Raw genomic sequence first — 20346 nt, 5'->3', positions numbered from 1 at the left:
TAGAAGTGTAGAATAGCAAGGACTTGAGCCAGGTATTGTGATGTAGTGAGCAAGTTGTCTTTAAGTGGTGGTCCGGTCTACTGCTCTGTTAAACTGCTGCTGTGTGTGCATGTGTCAGTTCAGCCTGGCAAATCTTTCTAGACCCCTGTTTCATATGTCTCTGTAACTAGTTCTTGAAGTACTTCACAATTCTGTACAGCACAGAGTACCACTTTAAATTTTTATATCAGATTATATCTCTTTCCTTCCATGAGACTGTATACTCCACATGTGTTTTCATATTTCTGTATCTAGTGGTTGGGATATAGGTATTACTCAAATTTGTTGAATAAGTGCATTTAGCATAACATATTCAATGGATCTTAGTGTGTGGCTGGCTGATGGACACTGCTGACCTAAACAAGCATGAAATATACCTACCTTTTAGGGGAATTGCATTATGATCATTTTGCTCCCTGTTTGCTTAATGCCTATGAACCTATAAAAAGAGCAGCAGTGGAGTCCCCAGGGTTAGAGCTGTAATGTCTGCTCTTTGAACAGTTTGGGCTCCCTGGGCTCTCATCTGAGCTGAACTGCCCCAGCCCACAATTTGATTTGGTGGATAGTATTTTGCATATGCTTGATGATTCTGGCTTCTTGAGAACAAAAGATGAGCACTCCTCCAGATAGGCATCATTGCCCTGGTTACCACTTAGAGAAACGTACAGCTCTACGGATTGCTTTATGTACTCACAAGGCAAAATTTGATTTACACCTTTCAATGTTAACTGAGCTCCTAAATCTTTAGCTCCCCAAGTATTCCCTGGTGTTTGTAGAAGCAAACAATTTAGGGCCTCAACCATATATGAAATATGTGGGGAATGAAAGTTGTCGGTATGGTAGTCTCACTTTTTAGAATCCACTGTTGATTAAAGTCCATAAAAAGGAAAACAGGTCAACTGTTGGAATCAACATACTATTCTCACAGTTTGACATCTTTTAGAATGAATCTGGCTCAATATTCTTTCCCTCTCTTGAGATTTAGAAAGGGGGATCTATTTATTTAGGCCTCTGACTTCACACTGTTTTTACAACATGCTTGTTAGATAAAGCAGAAACTAGAATTTGCCATGTTGTTTATTGATTGAAGTGGGTTACTTATGTTTCTGCAGAATACATACACTTTTTTATATTGGGGTTATATTTTGATAATTGTAAGATAAACACAAGAACTATAAGAAATTAATAGTTAAGCCCTCCTGTAAAGTATTTTTTTTTTCTACAGCTCTTACTCTCTTCTCCCCTTTTCTCTACATTTTTTTCTCTTCATTTACCTACTTAACCTAGCACTTTCCATTTGCCCTCTTTCTCATTAATGCACTAAACTGGAAGACTGTCATTGATAAATGTTGAAGGACTTAAAAAGAGAAAAGGACAGGAAAGGTAACCCTTCTTGCTGGATTGGTTTCATTGTCTAGCAGAACAGAGAACACTCTTACCAGTCCCTGACTGTTCTGTGGGCAGCATGCACATAGGACTTTCTGTCCATTGGAAGGTCCCATTGGAGTAGTCTGAAGATGCCCTGTCAGCATGGTGACAGTATCCCGCCCCTCCCCAGAACTATCCAGAGTTCTCTTAGGGCTCCCGACCACCAAGGTGTGGTCAGAGAGCCTGCTGATGTGCCACCCACAGAAAGCCGCACAGTACAGCAGCTGGAAGTACCGGGAATGAACTTCCCAGAAGATGCCTTCAGCTTCAGTGTGGTTTATAGATACAATTCTGAGAATATATGATATCCTCTTTCTTCTCCCTTTCTTTTTTTGTTTTGTTTTTGAGATAGCATGTTTAGATTTCAATTACATTATAAAGGCTTAATACTTCATTAAATAAGGAGTTTAACAAGTCAAAAGCAAAAAGACCTTAGTTTAGTCAGAATGCAGACAAAGAGTATAAATAATAATTGAATGAAAAAATGATAATTTCACTCATATATAGGGAGTATTAAAGTAACTACAGATCATTAAAACTATATATAAACTCCTTATTTTACTTGAAATAATGAGAGAGAGAGATTGATTTTTCCATCCACTGGTTCATTTCCCAAATAGTCCCCACAGCCAGAGCTGGTCTGGTACAGTCAAGAGCAGTTGGCCAGGATCCTCCTCTTCTGGGTCTCACATGGATGCAGGGGCCCAAAAATCTGAGCCATTCTCTGTTGCTTTCCTAGGTCATGAGCATGGAGCTGGATGGGAAGAGAAGCAGCCAGGACACAAAACACTACCTGTATGGGATGTCAGCACCATGGGCAGGGGATAGCTCACAATGCCACTGTGCCAGCCCCAATATGACATTTGTAACCATTGATTTCACCCAGAGACTTTTTTTTATTTTTTGTTTTTATTTTTTTATTAATTATTTTGCATTATGTGACAGTTTCATAGGCTCTGGGAATCCCCCCACCCCTCCCCCTCCCCTCCCCTCCCCCCTGGTGGATTCCTCCACCTTGATGCAGTATTACAGTTCAAATTCAATCAAGATTCTTTCCTTGCAAACATATACCAAGCATAGAGTCCAGCTACTTATTGTCCAGATGGGTTGAACAGTTTCTTGGGGAGACCATTTCTGGTCCGAAGTTAGAGCTGGTAGAATATTGTCCCAGTCAATTAAGAGTCCCAATATAACATCAACAGCAGTTTGCCATATTATGGAATTGACATGGTTTTGAGTACTTTTAAGGAATTGATTGATGCACAGACATCCCAGCTCCCCTCCTTCTGGGGTCAGAGGTTTTTGAGGCCTGTGGTATGCATCATTTCACTGAGTTTCTCATGGGCCTTCTTCATTTAACTTTCTTGGTATATCCCTTTCTTGATTGCTCGCTTGATGTTTCTGGCATTCCTTCAAATCTTTATTTTCTTAGAGTTCACATTAGACGCTAACGATCTAGAAACCCTCAGGAACTGAGTTGTAACTCCGTCTTGAAAACCTTGACTCTCACTCCAGTGCCCTTCGTTGCCTGTCTCCTAGCTCTGGAATTCTCATGCCTCCTTGCCTTTGCGGCCATCTCCAGTGCTCCCTGTCCTCCTCAGTACTTCCAACAACTGCGTTTTCTCTCTGTTAAAGTTTTCCACTTACCTCTGCCACGCATTTCAATGACGGTTCTTTGTATTTCCTTCTCTTCCCAGCCAGACTGAGGAAAATTGCCCCTATTTTCTCTCTTTTACTTTTTGCTTAACCACTAGCAATTTAGGTACCATTGTCACACTTTAGTCAAACAGCTCTCAGGTTCACACTAACCACCTCCATATTACAAAATGTGAGGATCCTTTTTTTTTTTTTTTTTTTTTTAATTTGGTCATTTCCATTATCCTTGAGTGTAGAAGCAACATTTACTTGTGTCCTGGGTAACTGAATTCTTACAATTTTAACTTGGGAGGGGACAGATATTCACTCCAACTCTTAAATTTTGTTTGTGGGGGAAACAAAAAAGTCTACAAAGATCAAATGATTTGCATGACAAGGTCCAGAAAATGTAAAATTGGACACTGCAATCAGGGTATCCAACCTTCCTTACTTGGTAGATTCTAGTCTACTATGAAAACTACTTTTTTTTTTTTTACAAGTTCTGACCCAGATCTTTATAAATTCTCCTAAGTTATTTCATCCTACATAAAGTCCTCCTGGCTGTTCTTTCAGATCTTTTTCTCCATCGCCCAATTTTCATTGCAGCTGCCAGGCTGATGTCCCTAAATGTAATTCAGAGGCTTTCACTCCCAAGTCCAGCCTCTAATTCCTTATTACTTTGCCTAAAATAAAAGCCAAGCTCCTTTTCATGCCTTACATAAGCCTTTCTGATGTGATTTCTCACTTGTCTTGGTCTTGTCATCAGTCTGTGGCTTCTAGACTCTTGCTCAGTTTACCAGCAAAACGTTTTCCCCCATCACTGGACAGTGCTTTCCTGTCCCTTTGGAATGGTTTTCTCTGAGATTATTGAACAGCTGCTTTCTTCTAATCATTTGAGGATGTTGCCACACTGGAAATTGTTCCTAATTTTGTCCATTACATTGGAGGTCTTCATTTTCAGCATAGCATTTGCCACTAGCCACAATTACTTATTGTTTTGACTTGGAGTTAATCATGCTTCCCAACATTAGAATGCAAAATAATGGAATATGAAAGCTCTGTCTTCTTTAACATATCTCTTGGCTCAACAAATGTTCTAAAGTTAGTATAAATAAATATTTTTCAAATAAAGAAATGAGTGAGTGAATCATGTCTGATGTGTGTGTGTGTGTGTGTGTGTAGTTCCTAAAGATCTTTTCCCTCTTTTCTTCTCCAATTTTACTAGTCATCTCCTGTGGAAAGAAAACACTTCTTCCACCTAAAGCAACTGCTTGCCTCATAAAGTAATAAAGCAAACTTACTCTCAACTGTCAGAATTTTAAAACTTTATTTATTTTTATTAGAAAGGCATATTACAGAGAAAAAAAGAGACAAAAAGTTTCTTCATTTTGCTTGTTTATTCCCCAAATGACCGCAATGGATGGAGCTGAATTGATCTGAAGCCAGGATGGAACCACGAGCTGCTTGAGGTTTCCCACATGGGTACAAATGCACAAACCTTGGACTGTGTTCCACTACTTTCTCAGGCCAGAAGCAGGGAAGTGAATGCAGAGTGAAATAGTCAAGACATGAACTGTCACCCAAAGGAACCCTGACCTTACGTGGGAAAGGGTTAACCAATTGAGTCTTCGCACCAGGCCTGACTGGCAGAATTTTAAAACTTTTTCTTTGACCAAATGCCTACCTTTGATTCTGAGTGCTCCATTATATCATTTCTTCAACATCTGCCACATTCCATTTCCATGCAGCTATGTCTCACAGCATTCTTTGATCACTAATTTCTTGGGTTATATAAAATAACTATGTTTTATACAATTTGAGTAGTCACTTATGATCTGTAGTATTTTGAATCATTTCCAGTTTATTTATCTGTTTATTTTTATATAATGGAATTTAAGCACCATGTCTGTATACTTGAAGCACATACTTCTGCATACATGGACAGAGTAAGACCTCTGTATTTGCCTATTTTGTGTTACCAAGTTTGCCTACTCACATCTTTTTGCAGTCACAAGATCAGTACTTGCAGTGCCAGTCAGGGCAGGGTCAGGTGTGGTCTGTCGCCTGCACCAGAAAATGCCAAAGCTTGCGGTAAATGGAGCTGCCTGATCAGCTCTACCTCAGCCCCATTTCTTTTTTTTAATACAAATTTAATTTTTTAATAATGATTACATGGTTGATTAGGGTGGGAAGGATCAAGGTTTAGGAAACATTTGGTAAACTCATTGCTTCTATATTTGCTATTTCTTCTTGTTGTTTCTGGGGGAAGGGGAGAGACAAAGGGGGAAACCACTCAGGACTTTCCACACGTCCCAGTCCCCAGGGATGAGGAACTGCCACCTCATATCAACCCAGAGTCTCAATGTGTACATATTCCAAGGGTTCTGTCCAAGCAGTTTGGATAGTTTGGAAATGCTACTGATTTCAGCAATCTGGGGATGATGTCACCCTCCCAATATCCATTGGCTCCATTCACTGAGATTTTTTGCTGTCATCATTTGTTTGGGATAGTTGTCCAGTTAGTTCTGTTCTCTCTCTTTTGCTACAGCACCAAATGTGTTGCCATATTTTCCTTTTACAGCAGTATCTGTGTCCTCTGCTCCACCTTTTTCATTAAGTGGGACACGTTTTGCAGGCGAGTCCAAGTACCCGGGTCAGGCGACCTAAGCCCTGCCAGATCCCCCATCCCTGGCGCGCATGAACCTGACACCCACAGCCCCATATCTTACATGAACAGACAGGTGCTGCAGCCCAGACAAACAATCCACCACAGACCCATGCATACCAATGGGTGCTGCAGCCTAGTGTGAGTAACCCAACCAAGAAGGCTCCCAGTCCCCCATCTTTGTGCATGCCAGCTTCTGCTGTGACCTAGTCTGGCCAAACTGGTATCCCATCTGGTTCTCAGTGCACACTTGTGGTTGCTTAGCTCAGCCTCACCCACCTCCAGATGCACCCCACACGTATGTCAGTGGGTGCCGCCACCTTGCCCAAACCAGCCTGCCTGCAGCCCTTATTCTTGTGCTTACCAGTGATATGTACAGCCCAGCAGCGAGTGCCCACAATACCCCTGCCAGGCATATTCCCAGCCCTATATCTTGCACCTGCCGCGGAGTACTGTGGTCTAGCCTAACATGACTTACACCCAGTCTCAGCAATTACCAGTTGGTGCTGCAACTTAGCCTGGCTGGCCCATATGCATTCTGGCTCTTGTGTATGCCAAAGGGTATGGCAGCCTAGCCCATCCTGGCCTCCACCAGGCCAGCTCACTCCCAGTCCCAGCTCCCATCCTCACCAGTGGAAACAGCAGCCCAGCAAGTGTGTCCCGAAGTGCCTCTACCAGGTTTACACCCAGCCCTGAATCTTGTGTGTGCCTGCAAGTGCTTTGGCCCAGTCTGAGGTGGCCTGCCCCAAGTCTTGGGATTTTCCAGCGGGTGCTACTGCCTGGCTCAGTCTACCTGCCATTAGTCTCGGTTCTCAGAGGCCCATAAAGACCTCTCAACTATGTAAACAATACTAAAAATAAAGTAAAATTTTTTACAGTGCTTTCACGGTTATTCTCATATATGTTTAATGCAGTGAAAATTTTGCCACTCATGAGGCCATCACAATGATTCACTGGCTGATCCTCTGACTGCAGGTATTGGGATCCCTTATGGGTACCAGTTCATATCCCAGCTGCTCCTCTTCTGATCCAACTCTCTGCTTGTGCTCTGTGGAATCAGTGGAGGCTGGCCTAAAGTATAGGGACCCTGCACCCAAGTGGGAGACTGGGAGGCTCCTGGCTCCTGGCTTCAGTTAGGCTTAGCTCTAGCCTATGTGGCCATTTGGGGAGTGAATCTGCGGATGGAAGAGCTTTCTGTCTCTCTTTCTCTCTGTAGAGCTGCCTTTCCAGTAACACTTTTAAAAAGATTTTTGAGTCACCCTACACACATTTTTGTCACTGAAGTCAAGCAAGGCAACACTGCCTACTTCTTTTGACCCTCCTACAATAAATATTCTTTTTTTGATTAGCTAGTTAGCATTTTGGGGTGTGTGTTTGTGTGTGTGTGTGCACGTGCAAGCTTTCTGTTAGTGACTTACTATTTAAGATGACTCTCTACATAGTGGTAACTGCTGTCTAGTAACTCTAAGTACAGAAAGACCATCCAGTGTTTTACAGAGAGAAGAGTTGACAGTTAAGGTTAGTTTAGACATGAGTTACAGTGTTATCGGGTGTTCATTGATTGCTACTGTACTTAAAGCATGTTAAATAAAGTGTATTCAAGCAAACTTACATGATGCAGGTTTATTATTTATTTACTGGTTGATGAAATGGTTAAGAGCAGAAGTTCACAGAAACTTATCTCTGAATTCCCCTTAGGAGCATTGATTTAACATTTGCCAGTCCAGTGTTCATGGAAACGTTATGATACAGAATACTATCGGTTTTGAGAACTGCCTTCATATATGTGCATTTTTGTATGTGTTGGCATTAGCATTCTTTAAGAGTTTGGGGGATGAGCCAGAATATGCTAAAATTAAGTAGTTTGCCTGATATTGTTTGCCAAGCTGCTCATATGTAAACTCCAGGCTTTTCTGCTCCCTGTTTCACAGAGAGCTTTATTCACTATAATAGCTGCAGAATTCTAATTATTATATGAGAGCACATCAAATTATTAGTGGGATATAGAAATAAAACATTGAATTTATATTTTCTGCAAAACATTTTTTAAGTACATGTACAGTTTTTATTACATTTTTCTGTAACCTTCGTGAGGACTTCTCTTGCATATGCACCAAATACGACTTGAATTTGTGTTTCAAAGAAGTAATGAAAAGCCATGATACATATAGAAAACTAGATAACTGTGATGTCTCTAAAAATTACATGCTTTTAAATTTCAGCTTATTGTGTATTTACAGTGATTCCAAATATTAGAAGTACAAGAATATCTTCTTTTTCAAAGCTGATTTCAATCATTTGTTCAACCAAAGCAAACACATTTTATATTCCTAATTGTTGCAATGAAAAGTCTGACCAGTATCCAAACCTCAAACAAAACATTGGAGCTATGGAAATGTAACTATGCCCTGATTTGTTTTCTGGCCTGTGGATGTTCATCTTAAACTTTTATCTGCATTGATTGTAATGTTTGCACAAGACTAATTAGCCTGGATCAACTTAACTCTCTTTGTACACCTAAACATCTAAATATATAGAATTATATATATTGATATGTATTATTTTATTGAATTCTTTGAAGCAATTGTTTAAGTGGAATATTTTGAAACCTATGAAGTTGAAAATAATTGTTGGGAGCATTTTAATAACTGTTTTCTCCCTCTCTTCTGCTGTTTTTTTTTTAAGTAGATGGGATGGATTCATGAGGATAAGATGTATATCACTTCACTTTTGTTTTTGTACTTGCTCCTATATTTGAAAATGATTTTAACTTAAGAATAAAAACAAAGAAAGCTCTCACCGTAGTATACCCAGTTCAGTCCAGCTGGTTGGCACAGGGCCACACTGAAAGAAAAATTTGTGAACAATGTTGTGTTTAGAACTTAGTAGTGTGATAGAATAATGTCACTGGTTGTTGGGCATGAGACACATGTCTGGCACATTCACACAATGGAGTGGAATAGCTTCATGGAGTGTTTTCTTAACAATACTTTTCCTTGAAAACCAGAGCCAAGATAGAGATTCAGCAGCTCTAATGAACCTCTGAATAGCTGTCAGGGACATAGTTGAGTGAGGATATTCCAACAGAGAGGCACAACAGGATGTCATTTTACATCTGCTGTCAGCTTTCTCAACACATCCTACGGTGTCAAAGAGGGAATGGAGTGTCCTGCAAAACTGTCATCATGGAGCTGAAGAAACTTACTGGTTTCATTTGAGAATTTATGATTTCTCTTCTTCCTTAAATTAATTATATAATGCATGGCCAGCTACTTTGTGATCCTATATTTGAGGAGTAAAGTGTTTCAGAAATCATGGTATGACAGTTGGTATATTTTTTCCCCAGTTTAAAGCATAGCTGAATTCTTTTAGGCAGATGAAATTGGTTGGCTCTGTCACTTCTATAACTGGGCAGAGAACAATTGCTAAGTGTTGTGGTAACCCTGTAACTTTGACCTGCCCACATTCAGTACCAACATCAACGTGTGTACCTATACAAGCACCACTCAGATTTGCTTAGCAAATTCCTCTCAACCTCAATCCTGGAGAGAACACAAAAGCAATTTGCAGGATTCCCAACTTTTCAGCCTTTAGGTGTAAACTTGTTTTTTTGTTTTATTTTGTTTTGTTTTTTTCCCAGTGGAGATTATTGAAAACAGTAATTCTTTTTTTGCTTCAGGAAAGGCTGTCAGAGGAAGAAAGAAAACACAAGGAAGCCTTGGAAGATCTTCACATGGTGGTAGATGAGGATTCGAGGAGCGAAAGCAGCAGCACAGATGAGGGAAAAGACAAGACGAAATTGCTGTTAGAAAGATTGAAAGCTCTTGAGGTAAGAAATAAGCAGTTTTTACACGTTTAAAGAAAAATATCAGCATCTGCTTCTTTCATTGAAACTGGTTTTGAGCAAGGATAAATCTTCCTTTCTTCGATTTTCCAGACTAATGCAATTTAGTGACTTCCATTGAGGTCTATTTGTCAACAATGAGCTAAAAGTTAAAATTTGTAGCACTGAGAGGGTCTTGGCCCACTAGCTATGATTATATGGCCTGAGAAAGAGTATGTGACAATAATTCACTTTAAGTTCAATTCTGCCTTTAAACTAGATCCACTGTTAAAATTGCAAACTCCTTGAAGGAAGGGACTACATGATATTTCACCCTGTCTTCCTACTATCTTATAAATGAATAAGGGAAGGAATAAGGAAAGCACCCAGTAGAACAAAAGGATGGTTATAAATTGCATATAAATTTTAAGCAGTAGAACTGTTTCTTCAAAACAAATATCTCATGTAGAATTTCAACATATAAGGCAACACTGTTAGGTCAGGTACTTGGGTCTCTCCCATCACCACGGTTGACCCGTATTGAGACCCTAGTTGATGGCTGTGTTCTGGCCTATCCCCAGCTTTTGTGGGCATTTAGGAAGTGAACCAGTGGATGGGAATGCATTGTCCACTCCATCTCTACCTGTATCTCTTGCCTCGCAAGTAATTTTAATTTTTTTTTTTTTTTTTAAGTAGAACTAAAGCCAGGCTACAGTCTCCTTTAAGGAAGTTTTGGGAATTGAGTGGCACTTGACAATATAGTTTAGAACCACTGATCCATTGTTGGTGACATTTGACATTACTTCAAGTGTTAAATCCTGAATCTTTTATAGTGGTCATTATAGAATATCCCAGTTGTTAGTTGTGGTTGAGATCCCATGGATTAAAAGACTTAGTGAAACCATGTCTTTCTATGTGATGCCCTAACTCCTTTCCAGAAGCTCACTAGGACCTTCACCCACCAACTGAGACTCTAGTTGTACCCTAGGGTCTATAGAACCTTGAAAAGTTCAGTAATGTAAAGAAACATGCTTGGTTTCTGCAACCACCATGGTCCTTGTTTATCCTTTGTCCAGAGAGAGTATGTCCATTTCACTGCAATTTCCATGGCAAAGGCATGACACAAGGATTAAAATTATAGATTTAAAATAGGGATTAAGGTTGCGAACAGATTTTTAGGGTTGGGTTTTAATCTGTGCTGTAGCTTCAAACTCTCCAAAGATTTATGAAAGCCTCTGTTTTCAACTGCAAGCATATCTAATCTTACAGGAAAGTAAGAAACATCAAATGACTGATTTTTACAGCCAAGCCTGGTTTGTGATGCCTCATATCCATCTATCCCAAGGGTTTCCTTACATTTTGTTCCCCCTGTTTATATAAATATGGTAATAGGTGCAAGAACTATGAAAAAAAAAAAAACTTCAGCTACTCCACACAGATGTGACTGAATGTAGAGAAGTAAACAGGTATCCTCCAACACAGGGCAGAAAATAGGTCAGCTTAGGGAACCTCTGGAGCTCACCTTTGGAAAAGGGCAGAAATCATCCCTGAACCAAAGGTTCTCATAGTTTTGCCATAAATTTCAAATTATTTTATTTGTTTAGTTGGTTGAAAGGCAAACAGAAACTTATTTCTTCCATCAGCTCATTCATTCCTCAAATGCCAGCGACATCCAAAGCTGGGTGTGATGGAAGCTGAGAATCAGGAGCCCATTGTGGGTCTCTCCCATGCGTGTCAGGGACACACATACTTGAGCCCATCTCTTGCAGCTTCCTTAGCAGGAAGCTGGAATTGGAAGCAGAGCTGAACCTCAAGCTCTCAGAAATTGGATGCAGGGGTCCCAAGCAGCATCTTCACTGCTGCACCAGCTGCCTGGCCTGTGCTTTTGTCATTTTTTTAAGACCATCCTTGTAAAAGGTATTATGCTTTTGCACGGGAGACTGAGGTTGCTATTTCAGAGTTTTCAGAAACTGACAACTTTGCTTTTAGGTTGAATGAACTGGATCCAAACAGTAGGAATGCATTGACATAAAAGTTTCTTGTTTCCTTGGAATCATGTGCTTAAATTATTAGTTTTTACTTATGATTATAGGCTTTGAATGGCATTTTCTTTAATCAAAATAAGAGGTATTTCACAAGTGTCTTTGGCAGCAAATGTATTATAAACTTCCCTGAGTGCAGGAAAAGTGCCAGTTTATTTTTCCTTCCACAGAATTCTTTTTTATTCAAGGTGATTGCTCTTGCATCCAGCATTAGTTTGATGGGAAATTTGATATCTTTAAGTGCCATTAAGTGTCATAATTTACATTCACAAAAAATCTGTTTTCTCAATTTTCTAAAGCCAAAGTGTCACTGTGAATTTCCCCAAATTCTATTTTCAGTATTAAGTAAATGGTTTTTTATACCCAAATCTCTTTTCTCTGCTTGTGGATACTCTCAGATTTTATTGTGTGACATATAAATGCCTTTTTAAAATTTTATGTGAGGGTATTTCAAGAAGTTTTTTGGCAAAATTGGATCATGGGAAAACTATACCAGGGCTTAGGGTGTTTTCTTCCAAAAATGTATTCTTCAATTTCATTTTCCATACATAAGTTATATCTTTAATATAATCAGTTTTCACAAGAAGTAAAAATGCTACTCTGTGTCCTTACATATACGCAAGGTATAGCAACATTTGTGTGAGTTAAAAACCGTGCTTTGGAGGCCCGGACTGTGGCGCAGCACGTATGCCACTGCCTGAGTTGCTGACGTCCATATGGATAACAGTTCAAGTTCAGGCTACCCCATTTCTGATCCACCTCCATGGTAATGTGCCTGGGAAAACAGCAAAAGATGACCCAAATGCTTGAGCCATTCTGCTACCCACGTTGGAGACTGGAAGACAGTTCCTGGATTCAGCCTAGCACAACCCAGGCTGTTGCAGCTTTTGGGGAGTGAATTTGCAAATGGTAGATCTCTCTTTTTCTTTGTTCCTCTCTCTGTAGCTTTGATTTTCAAAATAGTTTCTTGTTTTTTAAAGCTGTTATGGGAAAATAAAAATATGGGTTCATATTTCATTTAGAAAAACATGGCAGTTAAGTATTTGTTAGGTTGAATAACAGTTTGCTCTACTAGATTATACTCAACCATGGAGATAGGACAATTAAATTACTGAACATAAGCATTTGTTAATCAGTAATCATAGTGTATGGTTTAAGTAATCAATGCTGTTGTATATCACAGTTCTGCATAGAACTTATAATCCGTAGATAAATACTGAGAACATTCTATAGGTACTGGAATTAGATCAGCTTTCAACTTTAATGAAAACAGAGCACAGACTCATCTGTGTATAGACTCCCAACTGGACTTACAAACTTCAACAAAACACTCCTTTGCAACATGTCGCAGGAGTTGACCATATTGTTTCAAATGAATTTTGGGAAAATTTCATGTCATATGACACTGATTTTCTACTGTGTGTTTTTAAAACAATGATACCTGTATGTTGTCTCTTTGCCTCTGATATGGTGGGAGTCAGAGAATGATGTTAGGGTGATGGATACTGCTGTTCTCCAAAATAGTTCCCAATTAAGTATGAGAAAGGAGATGTAATTGACTTCTAATTGTACAGTTTTGTATTAATGGTAAGTAGTAGTAATGTTCAAGATCAAGTTTGGGCTGTATTGAGGAGCCCTGGACTTTAAGCAATACTGAGTCAGCACCTCATCCCCAGCAGAGGAAGAACTTAACCTTTCAGAAGTGTTTCTTTGATGCAGAAAAAATGTGTTAAGTAAGAATTTTTCTATTGGATTCTTTGAGTCCATTAAAGTGCAAGAATTGACTTGATGAGCATTAAGATTTTATTAATCAGTAATCCCTGTTTACAACTTATGGAATTAGTCTAACCTGGCTGTGCATCACAATTTTATGTAGAATGTATGTTCGATGGGTATATACAGAATATATTCCATAGGAACTGGAATTAGATCAGTTTTCATGGTTTCCCATTCAGGTTTGCAGTCTTGGGAATCATGTTGTTAAATAAAATCATAATCAAATTAATTTGAAAATATGTTTCTGGGGCTATTGTGGTACAACAGGTTAAGCTGTTATTTGGGATACTTGGATCCAATACTGGAGTACTTGTTTGGACAGTAGAACCCCCACTTCAGATTCCTATTAATATGCCTGGAAAGGAAGTTAAAGATGACCCAAGTCGTTTAGTCCTAACCAACTACATAGAAACTTGGATGAAGTTCTGGGATCCTGTATTCACTGAGTCCCGGCTGTTGTGAACATTTAGCAAGTGAGCAGCAGATGGAAGATGTCAATTCTGCCATTCTGCCTGTCAAATAAATGCATAAATCCTTTAAAAATGTCATTTAGAAAAATTTAGGTGCTGTAGTAGTAGAGACAGTGTGATATGAGGTGGGAGAACAATTAAGGAGTCCTCTGATATGGGACCATTTGTATGTAATATAAACAATATCAAGTAGACAGCTTGGTGAACATTCCAAGAAGATGGAATTTCAAGTGTAAAAACCTGCTTGGAGCATGGTGCAGAGATGAGTTAGAATGACAGCTGGAAGAACTATGTCCTGGAACATAAGGTACATGATGAAAATGCAGGAAAAAGATTAATCAAGGAGGACTAGGCCTTATAAAGCCTTTATATGCCACATTTTTAATAAAGATGCTGAAAATAAGTTCAAAGGGAAGGTACTACAGATTTGAACCTAAGAAATACATAATATAAATTGTACACTAAAGCGGTAATTCTTGCTGCTTTGAAAGATTTTTTAGACTCCTGACAAAAAAATGTTAGTAGACTCGAATGAATTTCTGGAATTAATAGGCTACATTGTTGCTATATTAGTACTTCCAGTGGGCTAGAAGACTGGTGGAGAGTAATAGGGACCATATTTGCAAATCCTTAACATGCGGCTTACTCTGTCCCAGCACTGCTCTGCTAATTGTATACTATTTATTTATACTATTTTAATGATAACACTGCTGTCAGAATAGTCATTACTGTACATATGAGGAAACTAAGGCTCAATAAGTTTGTACACTTTGCTAGGAGTCATGTGGTAAATGAGGAAGTAAGAATCTGAACGTTAGTTGTGGAGTTCCACTATGCTATACTGCTAGGAAATAGTCAAGTAAGGATACATTTTATGCAGAAATTCTATAGGAATTACTAATGGATTACATGTGGAATATAAGAGAAGGTGAATAATCAAGGGTGACTTAGTCCTTTGACCTTTGCAACTGAACATGAGGCTGAACTAAATTCCTTAGAAAGACACAAATCTTGTAGAAGAGGTGAATTGGATAAATGAATGTGCAGTCATCCATTTGTTTTGCCTGTGCAAAGTGTATTGAACATTTAAAACATGATGTTCGTTGGGCTGTTGGATATACAAGGTTGAGGTCAGGACAAGAGATATGGATGTGAGAGTCATCAGCATATAGATGACAGTTGATGTTATGGTACTAAAAAAGGTCACATCCAAAGTTAATGTAAATGTGAACAAGAAGAGGGCAGAGGAGAGAGCCCTGGATGCTCCTTTGATAGAGATCTGGCAGAGGAGTGAGAGCTAACAAATAAGCTGGAGATGGTAGATGGGAGGAGAATAAAAGAGAGATGCCCTTGAGAATAATGGACAAAGCATTTCAAGGGCAACCTTGTTGAATGCTGCAGAGAAAATAAGTGACATGGAGCTGAGAATCCATTACTCCTCTGGATCTTGGTAATAAGCACCTATGATCTTCTGAACAAGAGTTTCTGATTAGAGGGGTAGCAAGGAAGAGATAAGAACCTTATATTTTATAGATAGTACTTTCGAGAACTTTTACTTTGAAAAGGAACAGAGTGCACATACAGAGAGTTAAACCGAAAGACAGCCTTGACAGGAAAGAAGCTCTGTGAAAGACAGCATAAGGGTGTGTTGGTGGGCTGATTGGAAAGATCCAGTAGAAGGGGAAAAACCAATGATACATAGGGCAGAAAGAAAAATGCGGATGGGTGATCTTCCAGCAGGTGAGAGGTATAAAACTGGGGGGCAGGAATAGAGCTTTTAAAAATTAAGTGGGGGTGGGGGGTGGGAGTGGCAAGGAGTGGGAGGCAAGGGTGGGAGGGAGTGGAGTGCACAGACCACAGCCATTTAATCTAATCATCTGATCGAGCGAGTGGATGTTAATGGTACACATTGGAATGCTAACTCTGACTCCAGTTTCCTACCAATACAGATTCTGCATGACTGAAAGAGTTAAGCTCCTGCCAGCCATGTAACAAACCTAGATTGAGTTCCAGTTCCTAGTCTTTGCTGTTGGAAGCCATTTGGGGAGTAAATTGGTGGATGGATGAGATCCTTCACTCATATTCATTCATTCTCATTCTTTTTTTGTTTCTCTCATACCTCTCAAATTTCAAATCTCAAAACAAACTCGGACACCTACAGTACAAGTGGGAAAAGCTGTAAACCTTTAAGTTTTCAATAAAAACTAATCATCTTAATCACTATTAGATGTGTGCACTGCTGGAATTGAAGATCACACATACTGCTTTATCCTAGTCCATTTTATATCACTGAGCCACAACACTTAATCCTGGGAAACTTAAAAAGTGAAGAGGTTGATTTGACCCAGGATTCTGATGCCTGAGGGTCCTAACCATGTAGTGTTGACATCATGATAAAGGCTATTGACTACCTCACAACATGACAAAGCAGCAGAGTGAGAACTAGCCATGTACAGAAAGGATGAATCACTTGGCGAGACAGAAATCAAGGGACCTGAGAGGTGTAAGACTTGGTCTTGTTTCAACAGAATGCTCTAATGGGAGCAGTCCACTCCCATGAGACCTGAGCAGCATTAATCCATATGAGACAAAGGCAACTCAGGACCTGAATGCCTGTTATGCAGCACTGTCTCCTACATCACCTACTATGTCAGCACCACCACACTGGAGACCAAACCTCCAGCGTACAAACTGCTTTTTGGGTAAAACCATAACAAAACCATAGTGATGTTTTAGAGGGATGTGTAGAGCTGCTGAAGCAGTCTAGGTCTAAGTACAGAACCCAACAAGCTTTCACGGGTCATAGTCAACTGATTTTGCCCTTGAGCTTGAGTAGACTATTTCCTAGTTTTTAGGCTCAGGTTCTTTGGCATTCTGCATGGATGTCCAATGGCAGAGAACTCTTTTATTATTATTTTTAAGATTTATCTTTATTTGAAAGGCAGAATTACAGAGAGGAGAGATAGAAAAGGTCTTCCATCAGCTGGTTCACTCCCCAAATGGCCACAACAACCAGAGCTGAGCTAATCTGAAGCTGGAAGGCCAGGAGGCAGTAGCCTCTTCTGGGTCTCTCTCATGGGTGCTAGGTCCCAAGGGTTCAGGTCATCTTTCTCTCTTTCCCAGACCGTAAACAGAGAGTTGAATTGGAAGTAGAGTATCCAGGACATGAACCAACCCCTCTGCTGGATGCTGGCACCACAGGATGGAGGATTAGCCTATTAAGCCACAGCACCAGCCCCATCAGAGAAATCTTTAACCTGAAGAAGCATGTCATCAAGGAGTTTTGGAGTGATATCTTACTTACATGGTGGTACCTCTGGAATAAGTAATCGTTATGCTCTGCTGTGGCTTTGGCTTGGTGGCTATGAGTTCCTCCCTTGTATTTCCTTTAATTTTATTTTCTCCTGTCCTGAGCAATGTAGGCAAATTCGAAAGTTATAAAGGAGGATGCTGGTGGTAGTCTGGGTATAGATCTGGGTATAGCTATGTGATCACTTCTGCTTCCTTTTAATCTTTAGGTTCTATGACATTGTTAGGTAACTCCACACTTCTGTTTTAAGCTATCTGGCATCTGTTTCCTAATTAATTTTCATCCAACTGTGAATCATCACACAGCAATTCTAAACCAGGATTAGAGACTAAAAGTACTATTTGGTAAAAAAGTTGGCATCACACACACACACACACACACACAAACACAAATCATTTTTATGTCAGTATGTAATTTTGTACTAGAAACTTTGTAAAGTTAGTAAATAACCACATTATGAAAAATTGAAAATGGCTGTTCTTGACATTTTGGCAGGTATAATTCTGGTATGTTGTTTTTCTACTTAATCTGTAACAAATAGCTAAATATTGTCTAGCTTTTTTGGTTTGATCTTTCATATAATGTGTCAAATATCTCCATGATATTTGACATTTTTCAAAATTATGGCATAAAGGCTGTGTGAAAATTTATCAGAGGGTTGCTAAGTAATCTATTTAATCTCATCCTATTAGATACTTATGTTGCTGACATTTTTTGATGATTTTTACATGGCCATAACATTGCACTATTGTTACATATTATATTACAGTGTTGTTTTAAACCTCCTGAACAATTCATTTTGCATAAGTATGTCAATAAAGTGGTTTAAGTGGATAAATTTTTAAAAACTAGTCTTCTCAGTAATCAGTGGGTTACTTATTTATGCAAGTGTCACTGACTCTCCAAAACCAGGAATTGCAGAAATGCTGCTGATATAGCCTGCGCTATTAAGGAAATAGCTCCAAACCCATTGTCTCTAAGGAGCCTGCCATTTTTTTTCAATCCAGCAGAAAGCAATAGGAAGTCCATGAGCTGCTGGAACAACATAAAAGAGACTAATTTTGGGGAAAACTGTCACAATGTTTTATAAAGACAACTCTGTTCTTCTAAAAGCCACTCCGCAAAGACACCCCATGACCACTTGTTTCCTTGCAAGTTGTAGAGGCACTTCTCAAACTGACTCAAGAGAAACTAAGGGTTATTTTGCAACTAGAATGTCGGTGCAGTGATGGATGAGAGCCCAGATTAAAGCAAGCATCCGGACCAGGTCAGGAAGCATTGGCTGTCTCTCAGCTTGCTTTTCTGGGAGTCAATTTCATTCACATGTAGGCTTTATCCATGGATGGCTGAGGGGGCACTGAGGCAGCAGCACCAGCAATCAGGTGCCCTCTTTGTTCACACGTGCTGCAAAGTTCCTAAACTGCAAAGAGTCTAAGATCACTGGCTTGGCACCCATGGGTGCCCAGTCATGGCTTTGGAAGGTCTTGATACTTGGTTGTTTAACTGAAGATTGCTTTAACGCAGCTCACAATTGTGTGTTACTTCTTAACTCTTGTCGGTTTTTCCTTTTGTAATGTGCCTTGTTTTTCCTTTGCTCCTTTTGCCCACTTTGCCTTTCCCTCTGCCTCCTGCTGTCCATCTGCACACATGTCTGACTTCCTGTCATTCTGTCTGTCCATCTCTGCATGTCTTTCTTTCTTCACATTCCCCATCTTACTCCTTCCCATCTCTCTTCTTTGGCATTTCTGGGCTTGCAGTCCTGCTGAATATTGAGGTTACAAAGATCCACAAGCGTTTTCCCTTCCCTTGAGGTACTCACACAGATAGAAAGATGACAAAATTATGCTACTTAAAAAATTTAAATGGTGCACGTTGAAAGTAAACTAAAATAAGGCATGTACAACGATCCATGTCATGAAGTTAGAGGTGCCCACCCAGTTTCCTTTGGAGAGAGCAGAGAGAGGAAAAGGTGGCAGGTAAACTGTGTGTCTTTAGGGCTTTGTGACAATTTTCTGAGCAAATTGTGAGGGAAAGGGGAAGAGGAATTTCCTGGGAAAATATCACAATGCCTGTAGCATCCTCATGAAAACATCAGAACAGGAGCCTGCCTGATTCCTGGGATGCATGTGACCAGAGAGAAAATACAACAGTTCAGTGTTTGGTTCTGTGGAGCTAATCATCTATCCAACACAGGAGTCTTAACAACCAGCAGTGCTTCTTTTTAAACTCATGGAACTGCTAATCTGTTTGGAGATGTTCTAACCCAATAGCCCCTTACATTCCCCCAGTGCCTTGCAGCTGTTGCTCCTCAGTGCTTTGACACAGCTTTTAAGCGTGAAATGATATTCCCAAATACACCACGTGTCCCTGCTAGTGGTCCTGAGCTCAGTATTTATGTCTTTATAGGTCAGCATCCTTTTCCACCACCTCAATTTTAGAAGAAATTCATTTAGCCTGTAGAAAGAGAAAGAGAAAAAGGCGTGCATTCCATAAACTGAAGCTGTACCCATCACCAAAAGCCTGAATCAGCATGTGCTTTCTTGTTGCCTGACTCTTGCTGCTGATGTGGGGGAGCTGAAGTTGTTTGCAATTTAGGTTTCCCAATGATAGCTGGCCAAATTTGAGTCCTCCTCACACCTTGAGTTTTGTTAGCATCTGCATTATTATTTTACAGCAGCCCTTTGGCCTTCCATCTCCCGGGAGAGTTTATTCAATCAAACTGACCTTTTATCTATCCGTTGCAACCAAATGCTGAGGGCAGGGGAAAAAGTCTTCCGTGTGAGGTAGGCCAAGGAGTCAGAGGATATGTGGCTGTGTTGCACTGAGGAAAAGCTTGTTAGAAAAAGCCAATATGCCAAGCTTTAAGCTACAGCAATAGTTACTTTGCAGGCTACGTTTGTGTAAGAGCTCATTGGAAAGCCCCAGACCTTAGATAAGACCAATGCATCAAGGACTGATATCCATAAATGTTGCAAGAACTATCAAAGAAGAAAAACGAAGCATAGGGCCAACATTAATTGTGCCTGGAGATAATTAGAACAAAGTGTTGCTAACTGTGTGTTGGTTTAATGTTACGTGGCCATGGCCTTCTATTTTTTTTTTTTTCATGGAGAGAATAAATTTTGATGTCAGAAGCTAAAAGCTGGCAGGCGTGATTA

At 39.8% G+C, this 20346-nt stretch overlaps 1 protein-coding gene across 4 annotated transcripts in view; it reads left to right on the top strand.

Moving 5' to 3' along the window:
• NCKAP5 (NCK associated protein 5) overlaps positions 1 to 20346 on the top strand; it is an 845136-nt gene that overhangs the window by 536479 nt on the left and 288311 nt on the right. For all 4 annotated transcript variants that reach the window (XM_058664409.1, XM_058664408.1, XM_058664410.1 and 1 more), the window contains one exon: positions 9447 to 9596. In XM_058664409.1, the coding sequence (XP_058520392.1) occupies positions 9447 to 9596 (150 nt within the window). The remainder of the gene's footprint in view (positions 1 to 9446; positions 9597 to 20346) is intronic.

The sequence above is a fragment of the Ochotona princeps genome, chromosome 5 (genome assembly GCF_030435755.1).
Source record: "Ochotona princeps isolate mOchPri1 chromosome 5, mOchPri1.hap1, whole genome shotgun sequence".
Taxonomy (NCBI): domain Eukaryota; kingdom Metazoa; phylum Chordata; class Mammalia; order Lagomorpha; family Ochotonidae; genus Ochotona; species Ochotona princeps.
This window is presented reverse-complemented; position numbering and strand designations above follow the sequence as displayed.